Source organism: Rhamphochromis sp. 'chilingali' (assembly GCF_963969265.1).
Source record: "Rhamphochromis sp. 'chilingali' genome assembly, chromosome: 21".
NCBI lineage: Eukaryota > Metazoa > Chordata > Actinopteri > Cichliformes > Cichlidae > Rhamphochromis > Rhamphochromis sp. 'chilingali'.
In genome coordinates this window covers 26,870,593-26,890,824 of record NC_137949.1, presented here as the reverse complement: position 1 = coordinate 26,890,824, position 20,232 = coordinate 26,870,593, and the positions used below count along the sequence as shown (strand labels likewise).

Here is a 20,232-nt window from a genome sequence, read left to right as displayed (position 1 = left end):
GGTTAACTGTCTTTTCAGCTCGCTGCCCTCAAAGCTAACTAGAAGACAACAGGATTACAGGTTCAGCCTCGGGGTAGCCAGCATCCAGGTTGAAACTTATTATAACCCACAACGATTCAGCAACCCCCCAAAAAAGCATGAGCGACAGTCTTGTTTACTCAAACCGACACACAAATGTACCAAAAGAAACAACCTAAATATAAAAAGCAAAGTTATATTGAATGATAGAGCTTACTGATTGAAAGACGAGGGAGTGTATGAAGCTTGGTCAATTTTCTGAATGAGATTATTTTACAAAATAACAGTGGATAGTAAAAAGCACACAAAGCAACAACTATTCCAAATGATTTTCTTTAATTACCATTATTCAAATGCCTGAAAAACTGTGGTCAGGCAGAATGCACGTCATCTTTAAAAAGAATGATGTTTTCATCGGGTTACAAACATGAATGCATTACTGTGTAGAAACTGTGAGGACTTGTAAACAAGCCAGTGATTTGTTGTCATGAGGACCTGTTTGATCTGCATATATGCAAATCTGAAAGATTCATCTGCACTGAGTTCATGAATTTGTCAGTACATCTAAAATTCATATTTACAAAAGTGCTTTTAAAATTCTAAGGATTTTTTTCCTACTTTTATTTTTACACATTGAAAATACCAAAAGAAAATCTATTATTCATTGTGCATTCTGTTCATCTTGTAGTCATTCCAACATAAACTTAACTTTAGTGGGCAAATGATTGTGCTCTTTAATGAAATATTAGTATAGTGATATGTATTTGCTTGCTATGATAACTCCTTTATTAGCAGTCAGCTATTAAGCTTGTAATATTTTACATTTCTCTCAATCAAATGCCATCTTCAAACTGACTGATTAGACATAAACCCAGCCTCAGGTTAGTGCATTCCTAGTGTTCTTCTTAAGCCCAGATAAATGAGTTGGGTTACATCATGATGGGTATCCCATCTAAAAACTGTGCCAATTTAAATCCACTGTTTGGACCACTTGGAAAATGCAGCTGACAGTGCCTTTGCCTTCCCTCCTTATATTCCTTTCCACAAGTCTTGTCTCCCTATTCCTCCTGTCTGTCCTTTGTGATTATCTACCCACCCCGGTGCCTGCTTATCCCCTATCTGTTGGTCTGCTGCTCATTATTCATACTTCTGGTTTCCCTCAAGTGTAGGTTTTGGATTTTGTGTACTATGGATTTTTCCTTAGCCCAATAAAGGCTTTCCTTTTGCTGTTTATTTCCCTGCCTTGGTCATTTGTGTCCTCTCCACCTCCACCACACCTGACAAAACTGTTAAATCACTGTCTTTTACTGTTAGCTTCTACTGCTAATAATAATACAAAGAAGAAATTGTCAGTTAAATTCTGACTTTTTATTTAGTATATACTTCATGTATGTATTTATTTTACAAATTAATGACAGATGCACCAGGGGAAACCATCTGCCTTTCCTCCTGTTGTGGGAGCAGGTATCCAGATACAGTTACTGTACATGTCAGTTATGAAGGTCTATGCGTTGGATTTAGTCTAGTGTCAGATGAGCTCGGGCATGCCAAGCATGTTGGCTCATGTTTATTTTACATCCATGGAGCCATCACAGACGTCTCCTTCTGCACCTGCTGAGAACACAAGAATGCAGGGTTAACTCAGAAGCAGATGTGTGTTGCTGTGGTTTGGTGTTTGATTTAAAGAAAATGTGAAAAAGCTTTGATTGTGTACAATCACATTTCCATAAAGTTGGGACACTGGGAAGAATAAAAATGGAATGCAGTCACATAAAGCACACCTAATTAAATATAGAAGAACAATTTAAAAAACATAAAGTGTTTATTATGGCTTCTTCTTTGCCTGATAACATGTGATTTCTGGAAGTGTTCCTGAGCACATGCTGTGATTTGCATGACAGATTCTTTCCTGTTTTTAAAGCATTGCCACCTGAGGGTCCAAAGATACTATATTGATTTTCAGCATTGTCCCTTGCACACAGAGATTTTTCCCAATTCCCTGATCTGTTGATGATATTATGTACTGTAGATGATGAGATATTTAAACCCTTCAAAGTTTTATATTGAGGAACATGATTCTGATATTATTCAACAATTTGTAGGGGCAATGTTTTGCAGACTGGTGAAATTCCGTCTTCTAAATGCTCTTTTTATGCCCAATGGTCTTGCCAAATAACCTCATTAGTTGCTAAATTTTCCTCCAGCTGTTCCTTTCTAGTACCTCTTACGTTTCAAGCCTTTTGTTGCCCTCTAACCTCTGCTCTAACCTAAATGCATCCAATTAAACCATTTGATATATATATATATTCAAAAGCAGAAGAACAGAAATAAATCCAGATATGGGGATAGGGGTAAAACAAATTCAACATCAGAATTATGCTCATAATTTTTGAGATTTTGGTGCGAATCTTCACTCCAATTGCAGAAGCATTACTGTACGACTATCCAGGTAAAGGACTTTGGCATACTTATTAACGAGTGATATGTGTGTATTTCTCCACTAAAAATGCAGTTATTTAATCTTGTATTCATTTAACATTGAACATCATCATGCAGTCTCATTCATTCACTTATGCAACGATTAACAATGATATTGCTGATAGTTATTGACTGCATGTTTTTTCATTTTTCTGTTCATTTTTTGGTATTTGGGGTTTTTTGGGTGTCAGGATATATTCACTCTCCATTCTGCGGAGGATAAGAGCCTATAGATGGGTGGGTGAACAAAAATTAATATGTGTTTACCTTGTTTAGCTCTGGAAAAAGTTCCTGAATGACGATGTCCAGCAGCACATATGTCAGCTGAGGAAGGCAAAGCAAAAAAGGTAGGAACAAGATGAGAAGCATTAAGGTCAGTCGTGTTTAAATAAAGATGGAAACACAACCAATATGCAGAACGGCAGAGGAAACTGTGTTTCAGCAAACTGCATGTTACATTGCGTACCTATTATAAGGTGCGAATGTTACATTCAGAGGTACCCCAAGTCAATTTCATTCATATACCCATCTGTCATATACTAGCACAGCTTTTTTTTCATGTCCTATCACGTTTCCTATCAGCGAAGTGCAAACATTCTGAGAAAGCACCGAGTGTGTCCTCGCTGTTTGCGCGTGTCTGTCCTTGTACCTGTTTGTTGAGCACTGGCTGCTGTAGTCCATCAAAGAGGAGACGCACTCCTTCATACTTGGCCTCTTCTCCGATACATTTCCCCAGAAAGTCTGAAGATAAATCAAGGACAAGCCCCCAGGCGGCAATTTAAAACTCACCACTTGTCTTGTAGGTTTAGATGCCGACTACAAGTGGTCCATAAATTACAAAAGGCGACTTGGAAGAACTAAATAAATACCTGGAATATAGCTCATCATCTCCTCGAACGTCTTCTTTGCTCTCCTCTGCTTGTCTTGGGCGGGGCGAGGCGGGCTGCTTTCACAGAAAACTGAGTCTATGAGGGCAAAGATTCACTGCATGATTTCACCTCTGTTAGATTGTATTGTTTATTGTCATTTATGCTTAGAAATATTTAACCATATATGCTTAGAGGTGTATAATCGATTGTGTAGTGATAGGATGTGTGATCCTTAATAGTCTGCAAAGGCTTTTTGTGCATTCCAGAGTGTTCTGGCATTCACACCCACATTCTGGGAGCATGGGAGAGGGCATACCTGCTCTTATTGTTTTATGGCAGGATAAACGTATCTATATCTGTTTTAGTCTACGTGCCTTTTGTTTAGATGAACTGCTGGACTTCCAGACCAGCCGGTTTAGGGAAGTCATTTATGGGGTCACACTCTGACCCCCCCCCCCCCCCCCACACACACACACACACACACACACACACACAACGCACAGGCAAGGTACTCTTTGTATGTAGACGTCATATGTTAATGAACCTATGTATATTCATGTAACCTCAATAAAAGAGCAGTGTTACGGGAGAGCGGACGAGAGCAACTGGGGTCAAGCGAAGGAACGGCGTTTGTCCGGTTCTCTCCCGTGCACGAGAAACATGAAGAACTTTGCCTACTCGTGTCTTGCTTTGCTGTGTAATTACATTGTCTTCAATGTTCCAGCGAATAGGTTTAAGCTACAAACCTATCAACCTCACTTAGTTTGTTTGTTTAAAGTTCGAGATTCTCACAAACACGCAGACTCTCTTCGGTTCCTTGGCCGTGTACCTCTAAGCAGGGTGATGAGCGAGACTAGCCGGTGCTCCTGGACCACTTGGTTGAGTTTGTACTGAAGATAATAATCTGTGTAGGCCTCCAGTGTGTTCTTGAACAGGATCCTGCCACCCATTAGCAGGTGGTGCAACCAATCAGGGACACGAAAGACGACTCTGCCTAAAAGTCAAGAAGAAGAGAGAGAGCACTGATCACCTACATGACCTATCTTTTTAATATACACCAGTCAGGTACAGCATTATGACCATCTGTCTGATATTGTGTTGCTCGCAGCACTTAAACAATCAAAGCATAGACGCTCGTACCAACAAGTCCTATAAGCTGCGAGGTGAAGCCTCCATGGACTGGAGCACATCCCACAGATGCTCAACTGGACTTACATCTGGGGAATTTAGAGGCCAATTCATCACCTCAAACTTCTATACTATACATTTTTCACAGCCGTCAGGGAATACAGTTTCCACACATGTCAAAGTAATATCCACAGCAATGGCAGGACCCAAGGTCTCTCAGCAGAACACTGCCCAAAGCACCACACTGCTTCTGCGAGTTTATACTTGCCTTCTTGCCATAGTGCATCCTGGTGTCCGGTGTTCCCCAGAGAAGCTTCACACATACACGTGATGTGACAGAAAATGTAATTCGTCAGACCACGCCGTCTTCTTCTTACTCCATGGTCCAGTTCTGATCCTCACATGCCCATTGTTGGCACTTTCAGCACTGTACAGGGGTCAGCATGGGCTCCCTGACTGGTCTGCAGCTATGCAGATGCATACACAACAAACTGCAATACTCTGCGTGTTCTTACACATTTCTATCACAACCAGCAGTAACTGTTTCTGCAATTCCAGCTACAGTAGTTCATCTTTGCTCCCCATCAATGAGCCATGACCCTGTTGCTGACTCACTACTGTTCCTTCCTTCACTGCTTTTGATAAGTATTGAGCGATTCAGACCAGGAACACACCACGAGCTGCAGTTTTGGAGATGCTCCGACCCAGCTGTCTAGCCATCACATTCTGGCCCTTGTCAAACTTTCTCAAATCCTTACGCTTGCCCATTTTTCCTGCTTCTAACACATCGACTTCCAGGACAAAATGTTCACTCACTGTAATTGACGTCACCTGTCAGTGGTCATCGTTATGCCCTATCAGTGTAAACTGTGTGTTTTACAATCTCTCTTTCCTCATCCCCTATTTGCCGACCTTATGGTTTCTCATTTGGTGTAAACTTAACACTGTGGACATTTTTCAATTATTTGACCTAATATTTCTTTTTTAGCAGCATGCACTTTCAGCCATATGTTTCATGGTTCTAGCGTCTGTCAGCTACACAGACCAAGATGGATGAAAGAATAAGACAAGCGGTGGAAATGGGCTTCCTCTGAAGGAAGCGAGGAGAGATAAGAAGAGGAGCTCAGTCATTCAAGAGGGAGTCAGAGTAGAGACGCTGCTTCTCTGCATCAAATGGAAGTAGTTGAGGTGGATATTGTGTCTCTCAGCTGGTTTGGAAATGTCCCTGTGCCTTCAGGGAGACGCCGAGAGAGGGTATCTCTGCTGTGGCACAACCCAGAAGTGGTTTCACAGCAGATCCACAAATGGCACATGTGGAGTATTTCACTTTAGTATTTTACCTCGCAAAACAAGTCCTTTCTGAAACACTTTCCAATAACATTTCAACCCGGTACAAATCTATCCACATCCTATGTTTAAGCATGGAAAGGAAACATCATAAATTGTGTCTGCAGAACAGACTGCAAAAAAACCCCCAAACCTCTACTTACCAACATACATCAAGTAGTCATAGACCCCTTCAATGGTGATCATTTCCATGAAGTAGTTCTGATTGTGTCTCTTCTCTGTCATCTCTGATCGGTTGGCATTGTTTTTGAAGAGGTCATTGAAGAGCTGGGGGTGAGACACTTGCGTCAGATTTTAAGACTGAAGCTCTTTCAAACACCCACTGTCTCTATCTGAGAGCATTTCCAGTTATGAGTGACTCACAAAACTCTGGCAAAGTAAATATGTAACGTCCCTATTCTTTTAGGAATATATTCAGATTTTATGTTAAGTTAAGTGGACGTGTTTGTTTAAGCACCACTTGCAAAAAGCTGTTATGATCTCATCAGTTCAGCCACTGGCAAGTTCTCAGATTAAATGCCCGAGGCCTTTCTTGGCAATGTCAGACCTCATTTAAATTTTGTGAAGTGCTACTTCACAAAATTTGTTGCAAAAATAGCACATGTGCTGATGTTTTATTCTATTGTGTCTGTAATACTAGAATCACCATTGGCTGATTTTAATCCCATTAAACTTCCTTTTAATTCAAGACAGAGGAATCTAATAAACACTAGAGGAAACAAAATATCAGCATAAACAGTTCCATCAATAGTCGATAAAAATCACTGTCTTTGCTTTAAAAACTTTATTTAGGGGATTATTTAATCCCCTGCTCAATTTGTAAGTTTGCTACAGGGGTAAGAAGTTGCTTGTAGTTGGCACCAGGTTTGCACACATCTCAGGAGGGACTTTGGCCCACTCATCTTTACAGAAATTCTAAATCCTTCACTTTTATTGGCTGCTGCTTGGCAACTCAAAGCTTCAGCTCCCTCTATGGATTTTCTATAAGACTAAAGTCTACAGACCAGCTAAGCCACTCCATGACCCTAATGTGCTTCTTTCTTTAGCTGCTCTTTTGGCGCCTTGCTGGTATGTCTTGGGTCACTGTGTTGCTAGAAGATGACGACGACCCATCTTCAGTGTTCAGGTTGCGGGAAGCAGGTTCTTGTCCAAGCGTGGCCATGTTCATTGGACTCTCAGTGCGGTGAAGACATCCTGTACCCTTAGCAGGAAAACAGCCCCAAAGTATAATGTTTACACTCCATGCTTGACTGTGGGAAATATGGTGGAGGCTTTAGGTCATACTCAGCATTTCTCTTCCTCCAAACACAGTTGATGCCAAAGAGCTTGATTTTGGTTTTATCTTCCAACAGCACTTTCTCCCAACACTCTTCTGAATCATTTTAATGTTCACTGGAAACTTAAGACAGGCTTGTAACTTCTTGAGTGGGGGGACCTTGCAAGAACTACAAGATTTCAATCCATTACGGCGTAGTGTGCTACCAATGTTGTTTTTGTTGACTGTGGTCCCTACTGCCTTCATTAACAAGCTCCTCCCATGTAGGTTGGGACTGATCTACCACCACTCTCATGATCCTCACATCATGAGGCAAGATCTTTCATGGAGCTCCAGACCGAGGGTGATTGATGGTCTTTTTATTTTTATTCTGAACAATCGCACCGGCAGTTGCCACTTCCTTCCACCAAGCTTCCTGCTGATGGTCTTGTAGCTCATTTCAGCCTTATGCAAGTTGACAATCTTGTCCTTGACATCCTTTGACAGCCTTTTTATGTCTTGCCCATTGTGATGGAAATCCATTCGGTTGGCATTTGTGCTTTATATACATAAGTTGAGATCAGAAGTCTCGACAATTGATTTTAATCTGTGTGCCACAAGAGCAGGCAGCCAATCTCTGGGAGGCAAAATTCTGTTTAGGTTGTAGGGGATCAAATACTTTCTCCACTCAACGACATGCAAATCAGTTCATAACTGTTATGCACTATGTTTTTTTCTGGATTTTTGATCAATTTTCTGTCTCGCTCCATTAAAAAGAAATTACCGTAATAATTAGAGACTGATTTGTTTCTTTGTAAGTGAGCAAACTCACCAATTCAGCAGAGGCTCTAATAATCTAATTATTTCCCCACTGTATATCTGTAAAGCTCAGCTGCCTTGTGGACTTTTGATCAGACAGTTGTAACAGGAACAATTAATTGCAACTGAGCCTTAGGGAGGACTCTACCAGTACTCAGGATTCTCCTCAGGCTACTCTTTTAAACAATGCAGACAGTCAAAAAGCTATAAAGCCTCACTTGCCAACCTTTTTGTCATTCTCTGAGGTGGGACTCAGGATAGTGAGCTCAGGTCGGCTGGGTTTGGGTTTGGGAGATTCACAGGAATTGAAGAAGGACTGGATGAAAGGTTCCAGGTGCTGCCCTTTCTGCCATAAAAAAAGCACACGTGCAAAATGTATATTGGGTAGTTATGGTTTCAAAAACACAAAGCTGACATTTAAAAACATCTGTATTGTGAAAGATGAGACACAAAGCACATCCTACATATTGTGTCCCAGAATAAATGCATTTCTCACCTCTTTTATCAGTTTGCTGGGGACCGACTTAATGATTTTACCTGTGAAAAATAAAAAACCTTATCTCAGTGATGTATGCTTCTGTCACGTTGTGCCTCTTTTCCAGACACATCTCTTCTCATCCAACCCAAGGTCAGCCTGATCAAACATTTCCACAGGCTGTTTAAACATCATCTATTTTGCACATTTGTTTAAACAAAGCGTCTGTCACATTCTCTGCAGCCAGGTCAGAGAGAATGTGCCTCATACTGTACCGAGGTTCACGTCAGGTAACATCTTGTCCAGGAACTGAGACTCCATGCTATGAGGAGACAGGAAGTCGGCCAGTAGCTGGCTGTTGCTCAGCTCTGGGTGCTGCAGGAGTTTCTGCAAAGTAAACAGATAATGAAAACACAGATTTGTTCTGTAGCTGAAAATCAATCACAGGACTGCAGATTTATTGTGTATGATCAAATGTAAGCAGATACAAGTGCTTTACTCGTTTTTAGAACAAAGCAGACTGTGGATTTTCAAGGGCTTTATGTGGGTTTTTCTTCTTATAAAGCCTCCCAACCAAGTTTGGATTAGTGCTTACTACTTTCCACAGAACATTGCAACTTTTTAAATTAATTCCCAAGCTTTCAAAGCAGCCTCTTGGTGTGCCTTGAAAAAACTTATTTCAAGGTAAGTAATCCATCACAGTGAACACTTTTACTGCTTTTTGTGTTGTCTCTTGTGATTCTGTACTGATGGTCCTCCAGGTGGGGACCATTTAAAAATCTTTCCTTGCCGAGTTTTGTCATTTTTCTCTATAAATGTTCAACAGTTAAGACTCAAATTTTATTCCTTGAAGTGTTTAAGGACCTTGGCAGCAACTGCAGAGACTGAATTGTGTTTTATTCAGTTTTTTCCTCTGTGTTTTTGAAAAGCTGCTCTTAGAATCACCAAATGAAGCAACGACAAAGATATTTTTCTCTCTTTACAAGAAGTGACTCAACCACTGACTAAGACTGATTAAGATGACTTTAAATGTTTCTTTTTTTCTGAAACCTAATTTGAAGTATTCTTGATAAACGCATACGCACAGAAAACTACACCCAAAAACCTTTCAACAATGTGTGTGTGTGTGCGTACGTATTTCAAGCTAATTTGTTCGTAACCTTCTCACCAACCGCCTCCCCTCAAAGTCATTTTCTTAGTTTTTATTATTTAGTTATTTGAAGACGTTTTCACAGTACAAACCATGATTCAGCAACTTTTAGAATCACCTCTAGCAGCAATAAGTTGAAGCAAACATTTTCTGTATTTTTTTTTTATTTATTTGAGGTTCGTTTTAAAATTACACTTGATGCCCCCAGGTTATATTCATCAATTTTACTATATTTACTCCAAACATCTTATATTAGGAGAATATTCTTTTAATTAATACTAGAAAGTCATCAGGTTCCAATATATATTTTGCAGAAAATGCATAAACTAAATGCATAGTGCTAAATGTCAGGTTTTGCTATTAAAATTAACAATAGGATGCACATTTTTGTATATTATGTTTATGATTATTAGGGTTGGGTACATGTAGACATAAATATATACATACACTACAATCATCATAGTACGATTATATAAAGAAATTATATAGCAAAATGTTAAAAGTGTAGCTACACAGTAATTACTTAAAGCATGAAACTTTTAAAAGTGATTATTGTAGCTGATCAAAACCTGTTATATTGCCTAGGTACAGTATATATTACACCTATCTAAATGCTACCTCATTAAAAAAGCATTTGCATTTCAACATCAGAGATGGTCACACTTGCATGATCCTTTCATCAAGTGCATTTGATTGGACTATTATTAGCATCATAATTTCTATAGAAGCAGTAAGGCTGTACTCAATGTTTCACAGCACTTCATGGAGTCCTTTGAAAACTTTCTTTTTCACATGACTGAGTATCGTGCCTAGTGCAATTCAGAAGAAAAGGCCAAGAGAAGCGCAGATATCTACCTGAAGATATTCCTGAAATTCCTCCCTCTTCGATGTCAGAAATTCGTAATTCTTGGGACCAATTATTCTCTTTGAGGGCAGCTGCGCATCTGGAAATGAGCCTGCAAATGGTGTAAGATTTCACAAAGACAAGTGTTAAAAATGTGTCTCTCTTTAACTGGAACATAACAGCCGTGTAGTTTCCAAGTCCCCAAATAAGGCAACAGGCCCATTCAATGTTCTTCGCTTCTAAAATGTAAGTTTACTTGGAAGTAATAATCTGGGATTTTTCTGTGGAGTCGACGACGTCATTTTCATGGGAAAATTCCTTCCTGATGGCCTTGAATGAAAAACAGAGCAGTGCACAGGTGCTCTAAATTAGCATTATGTAGAAAACCTACCATGAAACTCGGTGAGCTTTGACTCTAGGACATAGAACTCCAAATATCTCCTGTACACAGACCAGTGCTCAGTCTCATGTCCGACTGCAGAGAGTAAAACAACAAGGTTTAATTAATGACCCCAAACCAAAACAGCTCGTCACACTAGTTAATGGTTACCTAATAGTATTACAGATTATTTACAAGTACGCTTTAATGAAGGTCCGCACAGCCTCACCTGCCTTCCGGTCATTGCGCTCTACATCAATACAAAACACTGGAATGCGCTCCCTCTTTATGTCGTCATCGTAGAAATCAATGTACGGGATTGTGATGTTCCAGGCTGAGAGGTTTCGCGGGGTGCTCGGGGTGGAGGCCGCCTCCATAGGGGGGTCATCTTCCAGCACCATCATGGCTTCCTCCACCTTGAATAGAAGGAAGTGAGAGTGGTTGAGGTCAAGGCTTTGCAGAGTACACGATAGATGAACAACACGACCACTTTTATGCTGCAAAACACACAAAGGTAGAGGCCTGACTTTGTGTATGTTTTTTTTTTTTACCTTAACCATATAATCTACTCCTATCAAAATTACTATTAAATTGAACAGCAAATGCGAAGATCAGGGACAACTAAACAAAAAAAAGGTGACTGAGACCTGACCACAAGTAAGGGAAGTGCAACGTATACACAGGATATCCCTTTACAATAAATGCCGAACAAGGAATTAACAGAGTGAAGACAGTAAAGTGCTGTAACAGACTGTGTTTGAAGTCACATCAATATAAATTTACAAAAGCTCTTAAACTAGCGGATTTTCATTCATCTGACACTCTTTTTTTTAAATTTCTTTCATTTAAGGTGGATATTTAGTCATTTTCGCAGGTCATCTTTGTGGTTTCACAGGGAAACTCTTGCTCTTTAAAATCAACACTATCTACTGTAAAACAGGCAAATTCATGGACTCCACCTCAGAAAACGCCAGAACCCAAACGTTGGATTTAAATATTGGAAAAATAGACAGATATTTTATTATGCCTGAAGAGATCAGCAAAAAACAAGCCTTGTCAAACTCGGCAGAGTCTGCAAATTGCACTGAAAACCTTGAAGATTTGCCCATAAGGTAGAATTAATAGACTCTGTGGCTTTGTTTTCTTTACTCACCAGCACCCCCATGTGGGAATCACTTCAGGAGACCCTCAATATGACTTGAAGACTCTGTTTGCAGTTACTTCTAATAAATTTGACACGCTGCTTTAAATTTGACATGCAGTTTAACCCTAAAAAGCAACTATCACCACGTGAGCATTATTTTATACACTATCATCATCTTATAATGAATGTTTAGGACACTTTTAGATGTGCCTTACCATATCATCCTCCCCCTCTACCAGCCCATAGGATGGCAGCATGGCTCCTTCCATCGTTGTGCTCTTGAACACTCCTTTGATCTTACTGCCAATGCGGCTAATCCCAAAGGACTCGCCCCTCTTAGACGTACTCCTGCAGTTCAAACAAGGAGGCTATTAAACACGGAGCAAAGGAGGAGATGCGCTTGGCTTCAGCAAAGCGCATGCAGCTTCAGAGAGGTGACAGAGCAGGGACTGTAGGGAAGAAGAAGCAGCTTACTGTATCTGTATCATGGGAGGTAAAAGCTAATCTAGCCAAACCAATGAGAACGTTTAACTTCACAGTCAACAATAATCAACACAATAAAATGCCTGCGTTATTGGTAAAGCGCTGCAGAGCCACAAAAAACACACACACACACACACACACACACAACAAAGCACTGAGCAGTGATGAACAGATGTGAAGCTTGGAGGGGATATTTTCAGGGTGTAAAAAATGCTGATGATGATCAGTTACCTGACAACCGATAAAAAGCACACAACATCACAGTTGCTCTGTGTGAGTGCCGGTTTGCTCACGTAAAATAAAAATCACCACATGACGCACAGAGATACGCCTACTACACAAGAAGCCGAGCACAGAAAAAGTGGCTGCGGTGTCAAAAACAAGACTGGAGGAAACAAAACGACAAATTAAAACAGGATCCCGTGCATAGACCCCACCATGCAGGCGTCCGGCTGGGACTGGGGTCACATGGGTGTGAAACTGGATAGCATGACATCACACTGAGCGACCTGTGACAGACAGATGGACCCTGACTTACTTGGGTGATGAGTGGCGGTGGGATAGCGAGCCATATGGGAAGTTTGTGAACGTGGACTGGGCATGGAGGGAGTTACAAGATGCAGGTGAAGAGCTGCCAGAGGCGGTGAACAGTGAGGACGGGGACTCGGGGCTCCAGTCCCAGGAGCTATAAGCAGAACAGGGTCACATCCCCACGGGCAAGAGGAGGGAGCGGATCGTGGATCATACCAGGGCAGGCAGTATGGTGGTCACAGAATCAGAGTGGACATACGGTCACAGACACAGGCACGATGGTGGAAATACACAGATGGGCGTAATGGGCAGACAAACGGGCAGAGGTGGAGAAGGTTTCTTAATCGCAGGTATGGAGGAAGGTTAGCCTCGAAACTGGTCACATGTGATTGTGGGCTGCGAAAGCAATTATATGCTATCCCAGCTATCATTTTGAGTGGCGTAATTTATGCTGCTTTGGAAACTGCCTTTATAACAAGTTTGCTTTCAGGTGTTGGAAATGAAACAGAAAATGAGTTTTCCTTCATTTTAATTCTCTCATTTTGGATATAATGCTTTTATTAGCTTTATCTGCTCATAGGCTTACTGGTGACACATGCTATGATTAGCTCATAAAGGTCAGTTTACTCAGTGTTCTCTCTTTTTGCAGCTACAGCACACTCACCAAATAAAACATGTATTTAGGGGTGAAATGAGATGAGTGCTAAAAGATTATATATCATTATCGCAGTATCAGCTAGTGCTTATGAAACTGAAGCCCTCCTTGACGGCTCGGGCCCAGGCAGGGCACAGTGATTCTGTTAAAAAAAAAAAAGGCAGCACATCTTTAATCTTAAGTATGAAGTGTCTTTTGGAATCTTGCGTGCAGCACTACTCAGCCAGCCACTGTTCTGATCAGCACACTGACGACTTGTACTCACCGAATGTCATCCAAACTGACGCTATTTCTGGAACAATATGCACAAGGAGTTAGTGGCTGGGCCGCGTGGCCACGTACACACCACACCCCGTGATAGAAAACATGACAGTCGATCCATGGCTTCAGCTCAGTTACAGCTATACTGCAGTGGTCTAATATAACTTGCATTACAAGAAAATGGGTTGCTTCTATACAGCTTGGTTACAGTTATGTTTATGTGTGACGCAGCTGGCTCATAGCATATCCAGGGACAGGGATTTATGTACGTTTAATAGGGAAACCAGGAAAACTGGACGTGGAAGAAAACACAGAAATTTACTGTGTGTCTAAAATCTTAGTTAACAGTGAATTTGTGTTTGCGCTGTTTTCTGTTTCTATATTTTCTGAAAGTCCACCTGTGCATCATTATGCTAAACTTTTATGCTGTTACACACAAACATAAAGTGAAACCTACCTGCTCATTTTGGAATTTCTGGCAGGGGACTCGGCCCCTCTGAGAAGCTGCCGAAAGTACTGTGGAAAAAAGGTCACGGGAATCAAACAACACATATGGAAAATCTGGTACAGTATGCAAGCTAAACTCAAGGAACATGCCATATCTATTGACCTCTTAATGCCTAAACAATAATAACCACTGATGCCCAGTTTATTTGGGAGCAAGAACAGGGGTGGCAACTAAGTAGAAAATAACCTCGCATTGTTATCCAGACACTATTCACACAGGGCTATGGCCTGCTCTGAACAATGGCTGAGCTCTGGTCCACCCAGCTGAATTCAATGAAATTGCTTCTGAGGGGTGAAATTCAGCTTGGCAGTTTGGCATAATGCCAGCGCCGGCTCATTGGCCGGTTGCGCGTCTGATATTGATGACAGGGCCGATAGCGGTTGGTAGCTGGGGGGATGGAAAAATGGGTCTGAGTCAACAAATTCCAGTTGAGTTTGAGTTTAAGCATTTTACAGATATAGTTTTGGTACATCTGAGACAATAAAAATACTAAATTTAAGGAATGATCATTCAGTCTCAACTTAAAGACCCATAATTTAGACAGGAAAATGCTTAAATCTGGAAATCAAGCTGGGTGACAATAGGCTTAGTGGTTTCTATTGAGGTGTGGGCGCTAACCTCATCGCTGTGGCAGAACATGGGGGTGAAAACATTCTCCAGAAGAGAGAGGACGTGCTCGTAGGCTTCAAACAAGCACCTCATGGTCTGCAGTTTCACCACCTCCCCATAAGGACCCTCAGCAACTAGGACGTTCAACAAAAACACACAAGCGAGTTAGAATACTACACAGCATGCATACTCATTAAGGCACACCTAGGATGTTTAAGACACTTTAACTTCGATAATGACTCCTGTCACATACTGTTGCGTATTTCTTCCACTATAAAGGGGTCAAAGCGGATTTTGTCAACACTCTCGTCCAAGCAATAGGTCTCGTAGATCTTCTTCACTTCCTTATGGAGCATCATCTTCTCTGAATCCAACAGCTCAGGGCACAGAATCCTGTCGTTGAACTCCTCTGAGAAGTTAAGAGAGTCAGACATCAATACGTCACAGTGATAGGTTAACTCTGCCACCCATGAGTGGTAATTTTTCCTGATAATTTCAGATGGGGTGATGAAAAGCTGTTGACTGACAGAACTGAGTAATTAAGGTAACAACAACGATTAAGAACTACTAACAATTTAGAGAAAAAACTGAATACTTGCCAACTGCGAGACAGAATTGGAGGACATGGACAGCGCCTTCTTGCTTTAGGAAGTTCATAAAGCGAAAGAGAAGGTCTTGCTGTTCTCGAATTTCCTTCAACTCCAGCTTTAGCACCTGATACAAAGGCAGGAAAAAATGGATTAATATACTCTATAAAGCATTGCCTGCTATATTCCTCCTGCTTCTATTAGGCTTACGCTGTCCCATATACCAGCTACACATTGTCACTAGGTTTTTGCTTAATGCCAGATGGCTTTTGTTTCAAAGACGGCTTGCAGTTGAATTTTTGTAGGTTTTTAATGAATTACTTCACTCTCCTAGATGAAAGCAAACACTTACTGAGGGCTTTTTGCTGCGAGTATCAGAGTACTTTTGTAGGAAAGGAACCAGTGTTGAAGTGGGCTCTGTGGCTTCTTCAGGCTGGAGTGAACAAGTCGGGAAAAATTAAATACACGTTTAAAATTCACAGAAGATACACTCACCCTTCATTCTGTTAGGCATGCCTATGCCAGTTCGGAAGAAGAATCAGAACGGAGAAGAAAGGAGATTTAAGTGGATTTCTATGTGGCATGGTTGCTAGTGCTAATACAGGCTGGGCTGAGTATTTCAGAAACTGCTGATCTACTGGGATTTACTCCACACATCCATCTCAAGAAAATGGTCTGAAAAAGAGAAAATATCCCATGAGCAGCAGTTCTCTACATGAAAATGCCTTGTGGACGTCACAGGTCAGAAGACAGTGGCCAGACTTCTGGCTGCTTTGAGCAGACAGGATAGGAGGGCGACAGTAACTCAAATAACCACTCATTATAACCAGGGTATCCAAAACAGCATCTCTGAATGCACAACATGTTGAACACTGAATCAGATGGGCTACAGCAACAGAGGACCACACAAAGATTCACCAAAATTGGACAACAGGAGATTCAAAAGACATTATCTGGTCTGAGTCTGAATTTCTGCTGCGACACTTAAAGGGAAGGGTCAGAATTTAATGTAAAGAGCATGAAAGCATGGATGCATCCTGCCTTATACCAATAACTCAGACAGGTGGTGCTGGTGTAATGGTGTGGGGATATTTTCTTGACACACACTGAGTACTGCTGCTGACCATGTCCATCTTTAATAACCCAGCCAACAAACCTGCTTTATGCCACAAAAATTTGAGTTCAGAAAGCAAAAGATCGACCTGACTTGTTACTAGAAAGGTGAACCAAACAGAGTGACTGGTGAGTGTAAATGACAGCCAGTTACAGTCCAGTATATACTTACAGGTGAGTTGTCAATGAATATCAAAATTAAATGATTCGCTGTGTCCTGAATTTAAAAAAAAACCACACAAAAAAGCAGTCAGTAAGTTTCAAACTCAAGTGTAGCGCTGTAAGTAATGTTTTGATTTGTCTTTTATTTGCATTCTCATAATACTGCACATTAGCACTGGTTAAAGGACTATAAAAGAAATATCCTGTTAGACTGGCAAAGACAAAGACACGTTCAAGGGAAAAAACAGCTTTGGATTTCTATTCTACACTCACAGGATCAGCCAAGTAGTCCATCGAAGGAAGGAAGACAGAACCAGCCAAAACCTCTCTTATCAGGAGTGTAAGAAATCTGAGAGAATGACGAGATACAGAAGCAGGAAGTAAGAGAATGAAGCAATAAAGAATCATGCTGTGCATTCCTGTTGTGACTTAATTGGGTAAATTTATGGTTGCAGTGCATGGGCTTTACTTCCAGAGCAGTCAGTTACCTGCAGTCTGTGGCCTTGGGCGGCAGGATGTAAGGGAACAGTATCTCAGTCAGCTTCCTGAGGTAGAGAAGTTCATCTCTGCGACTGCGAAGAGCCACGTGGAGATCAGGACCATATTCCTCCAGGGCAGCTTGTTGAAGATACTCTATGTTTTTTACTGAAAAGAAACCAAAAAACATTTTTATGATAAAAGAAATAAAAAACAAACTGCTCTGTGTGATTATATCTGCCATACCCTTCTGCCTTGCTTTGCTAATAATTTCAATGTGCTTCATGGAAACTTTAAGGAGCTTTTTTGTGATGAGAGATGCCACATCCACCTAAGAGAGAGAGACAAGTTTATTTAAAAATGATGAAGACCAGTTTAAAAAGTTTTTTGTCTTTATAGAGTCTAAGTTTCACCTTCTGAGTCCGACGAACCAGCACGGCTGCAAAGAAACGCAAGGTCACTCTCAGCTCGTCGACAAACGCCTCGTCGTCTGTGATGTCTCTGAAAGGAAAAAGAAATCTGTCCCCTCACTTCACAGGACACAACACAGTTTGAACTTCGGAGGAAGGATACAAGAAACTCTTACCTATACCAAGGATATACAAAATTTTCCAGAACAAGCTCTAGAATCTAAAATAAAAACAATAGATTTTATTGTGCCATAATTTGATAGATTAATTTAATGTTTATTTAAGAATAATGACGTGTGTAACAAATATGTCTATTACCTCTGAGAGTGAGGCATCCACTTTAGAAGGAATTTTCAGGTCAAGCCATGGCTGATAGTTTTCCAGTAACAGAGTCGGTCTATAAATATGAACGAAATTTTTTTTTAAAAAGGAATGAAATAGAAAAAATTCAGTATCATCAGCAGAGGAAGACAGAAGAATCCAGTCTGGCCACTAGATGGCATTGCTAAATCTCCCATGACCTAATAAGTAGGTAACTTATTGTTGTCAACCCAGTAATGAGGTTTTATATATATATATATGTATAGCATACGTAGTAACACAGTGATATGGACTTGGTCACAGATACTCTGTAAACTACATCAGGCATTAAGCATTTATTATGCTAAATATATAACTGCTGCTGAAATAGTTATAAGGTTTCAATAAAACACAAGTCAGCTTCTGTCCAGTCTACGACCGTTGCACAACAGCATAACCACGTCACTCACCTGTGCCTTTTGCACTTGATTTTTCCACAAACAGCACAGCTGTGGCCCAGCGGAAACAGCTCCTGCTGGTACGACTACAAGATAAAGTCAACAGCAAAGATTATGAACTGCTGCTGCTTTTGTGCCTTTTTATTCATCATCATCAATGTATAAGTAAGCAATGGCATGCTTCCAACAAGTGATAGACATTACATATATTTCTATCAGTTGTGGCACTCAGAGTGTGGAGGCTGTATCCTCCTAATTTGTTCAGTTAAATTCTAACAGACCTTGATTCTTGGTTTAATGGAGACTAAGATGTTAGGCAGCAGAGACTCAGGCCCCAGGGAGCAGTAGAAAGTGACGACTCCAGCCAGGAACGACCAAAACACCATTATAATGTGAATATATCTGTAGTAAAAAGGAGGTGTGAGGTATAAATGAATAAAAACATGGTAAGCTATGAAGTGAAATTGAGTGGGCTGCAGGTTTGCCTATGTAGAGTGAACTAGTTACCTGTTCAAAAGCACAGTGGAGAGAAGCAGGACCAGCAGAAGGAAGCAGAACACTGGATATTGTCGACCAAGCTCTCTGAGCCGGTCCACCTTTACCCTGCGTCTTAATTTCTGCAGATAAGCCCGGATGCATCCCATCTTTGTCTGTCAGCATCCAGCCTACTGCATATTACTGTAAATAAATAAAGGTCGCATTACGAAGTGGCTGCAGGCTACAAATAAATAAGGGCGTGTAGCAGGAAGCAAGAGCTCCTTACTCAAAGTCACAGTATTTTATTTTATTTTTTTTAAATCTATCTATTCCGCTTAACATACGTATCAGGTTGCACTGATTTTAACATATCGACTCAAGCACTTACTGTAAGTGTACGGCGGACGATATGGGCCATTTTTCACTGTAGTTCAGGCGCGACACCATAATGAATTTGCAAAAACAAAATAAATACATAAGCAGGTTGCCTGTGTGCAGGATGAGCGCAGAGAGCAGAGCCGCGCACAGCTGTGAGCCACAGCAGGATTAGTGGCAGTTACACAGCATCATTCGTGCGTGGACCGTCCTAAAACTCTGATAGGTTGCCGTTTTGGTTAATGGCCGCGGTCCTGTCACGGGCATAGCTGTCCATTGAGGAGCAGCAGCAGCGGCGGTGGTTGGTGCCTCGGTTGTCAGCGCTGGAGACGTGTGATGTCACCTCCGCTGCGCTCCCAGCAGCAGTAGCTGCTACTGGCTCCTGTAGTTTAGCTCTGAGGTAACGGACGTGTCCCCCACATATTCCCCTTGAAATGAAACCCACGCCAAGGTGCCCGGATCAAGGAGACGAGTCCCGGAGCGGAGTAGTGCTCACTGGAGCGGCCATTATTTATATTATTGTCACATTTAACGGACTCGAAGCGAAGCACCATTGATTTGTGTGCGTGGTAAACAGCTTACAGTCGTACTTTGATCGAAGAAACTGCACAAGGGAACATGGGAAATTGCGTTTTTTAACGTGGACTTAAATTGGGTTAACCGGCAAATAGCCCTCCTACAGTAGCTCCATCACTCGCGATGACCTACTTTCAGTTAACTGACACAAAGGCGTTTAGAGCTTTTAACATCAGGCTGTAGATTACTGTAATAGTAACTATACTAACGCAGTATTGTTACATTTGACGACTCAATGCAATAAATACTGTTTAATTTATTCAAAGGCACCAATACTGTGCATGTATGCCTGTCCTATGAATCTAATAATATAAGCCTTATAAATCATATACACTATTATACAC

General features: G+C 41.1%; 1 protein-coding gene across 7 annotated transcripts; it reads right to left on the bottom strand.

Annotated features, from left to right (window-relative positions):
- Positions 1–15: 15 nt before the first annotated feature.
- On the bottom strand, positions 16–19,859 carry LOC308389368 (sorting nexin-14-like). 7 transcript variants are annotated; one of them, XM_080870758.1, is made up of 30 exons: positions 19,326–19,855; positions 18,968–19,138; positions 18,742–18,862; positions 18,473–18,546; positions 18,021–18,099; positions 17,879–17,922; positions 17,706–17,793; positions 17,539–17,623; positions 17,304–17,460; positions 17,089–17,164; positions 16,826–16,870; positions 15,893–15,973; positions 15,553–15,667; positions 15,207–15,362; positions 14,963–15,087; positions 14,294–14,352; positions 12,928–13,074; positions 12,122–12,254; positions 10,992–11,178; positions 10,775–10,858; positions 10,395–10,495; positions 8,665–8,776; positions 8,411–8,451; positions 8,141–8,260; positions 5,984–6,107; positions 4,195–4,359; positions 3,366–3,461; positions 3,146–3,237; positions 2,764–2,820; positions 20–1,629 (listed from the first exon to the last, which is right to left on the bottom strand). In XM_080870758.1, the coding sequence occupies exons 2-30, from the start codon at positions 19,102–19,104 to the stop codon at positions 1,591–1,593; spliced, it is 2,940 nt and encodes a 979-aa protein (XP_080726884.1). In that variant the 5' UTR covers positions 19,105–19,138; positions 19,326–19,855; the 3' UTR covers positions 20–1,590. The 7 variants fall into 7 exon arrangements, 6 of the variants coding, with proteins under 6 accessions (XP_080726880.1, XP_080726879.1, XP_080726884.1 ...); XM_080870757.1 differs by having other exon boundaries at positions 23–1,632; positions 19,326–19,853; XM_080870754.1 differs by having other exon boundaries at positions 16–1,629; positions 17,304–17,623; positions 19,326–19,857.
- Positions 19,860–20,232: the final 373 nt, after the last annotated feature.

Bases quoted from the DNA above. Each gene is read 5' to 3' on its own strand.
- LOC308389368 (XM_080870753.1), bottom strand. From the start codon at position 19,104: ATGGGATGCATCCGGGCTTATCTGCAGAAATTAAGACGCAGGGTAAAG. The intron at 12,255-12,927 runs GTAAGTCAGGGT...TTTGAACTGCAG, and splicing joins CACCGCCACTCATCACCCAA to GAGTACGTCTAAGAGGGGCG. The intron at 11,179-12,121 runs GTAAGGCACATC...CTTCTATTCAAG, and splicing joins TAGAGGGGGAGGATGATATG to GTGGAGGAAGCCATGATGGT.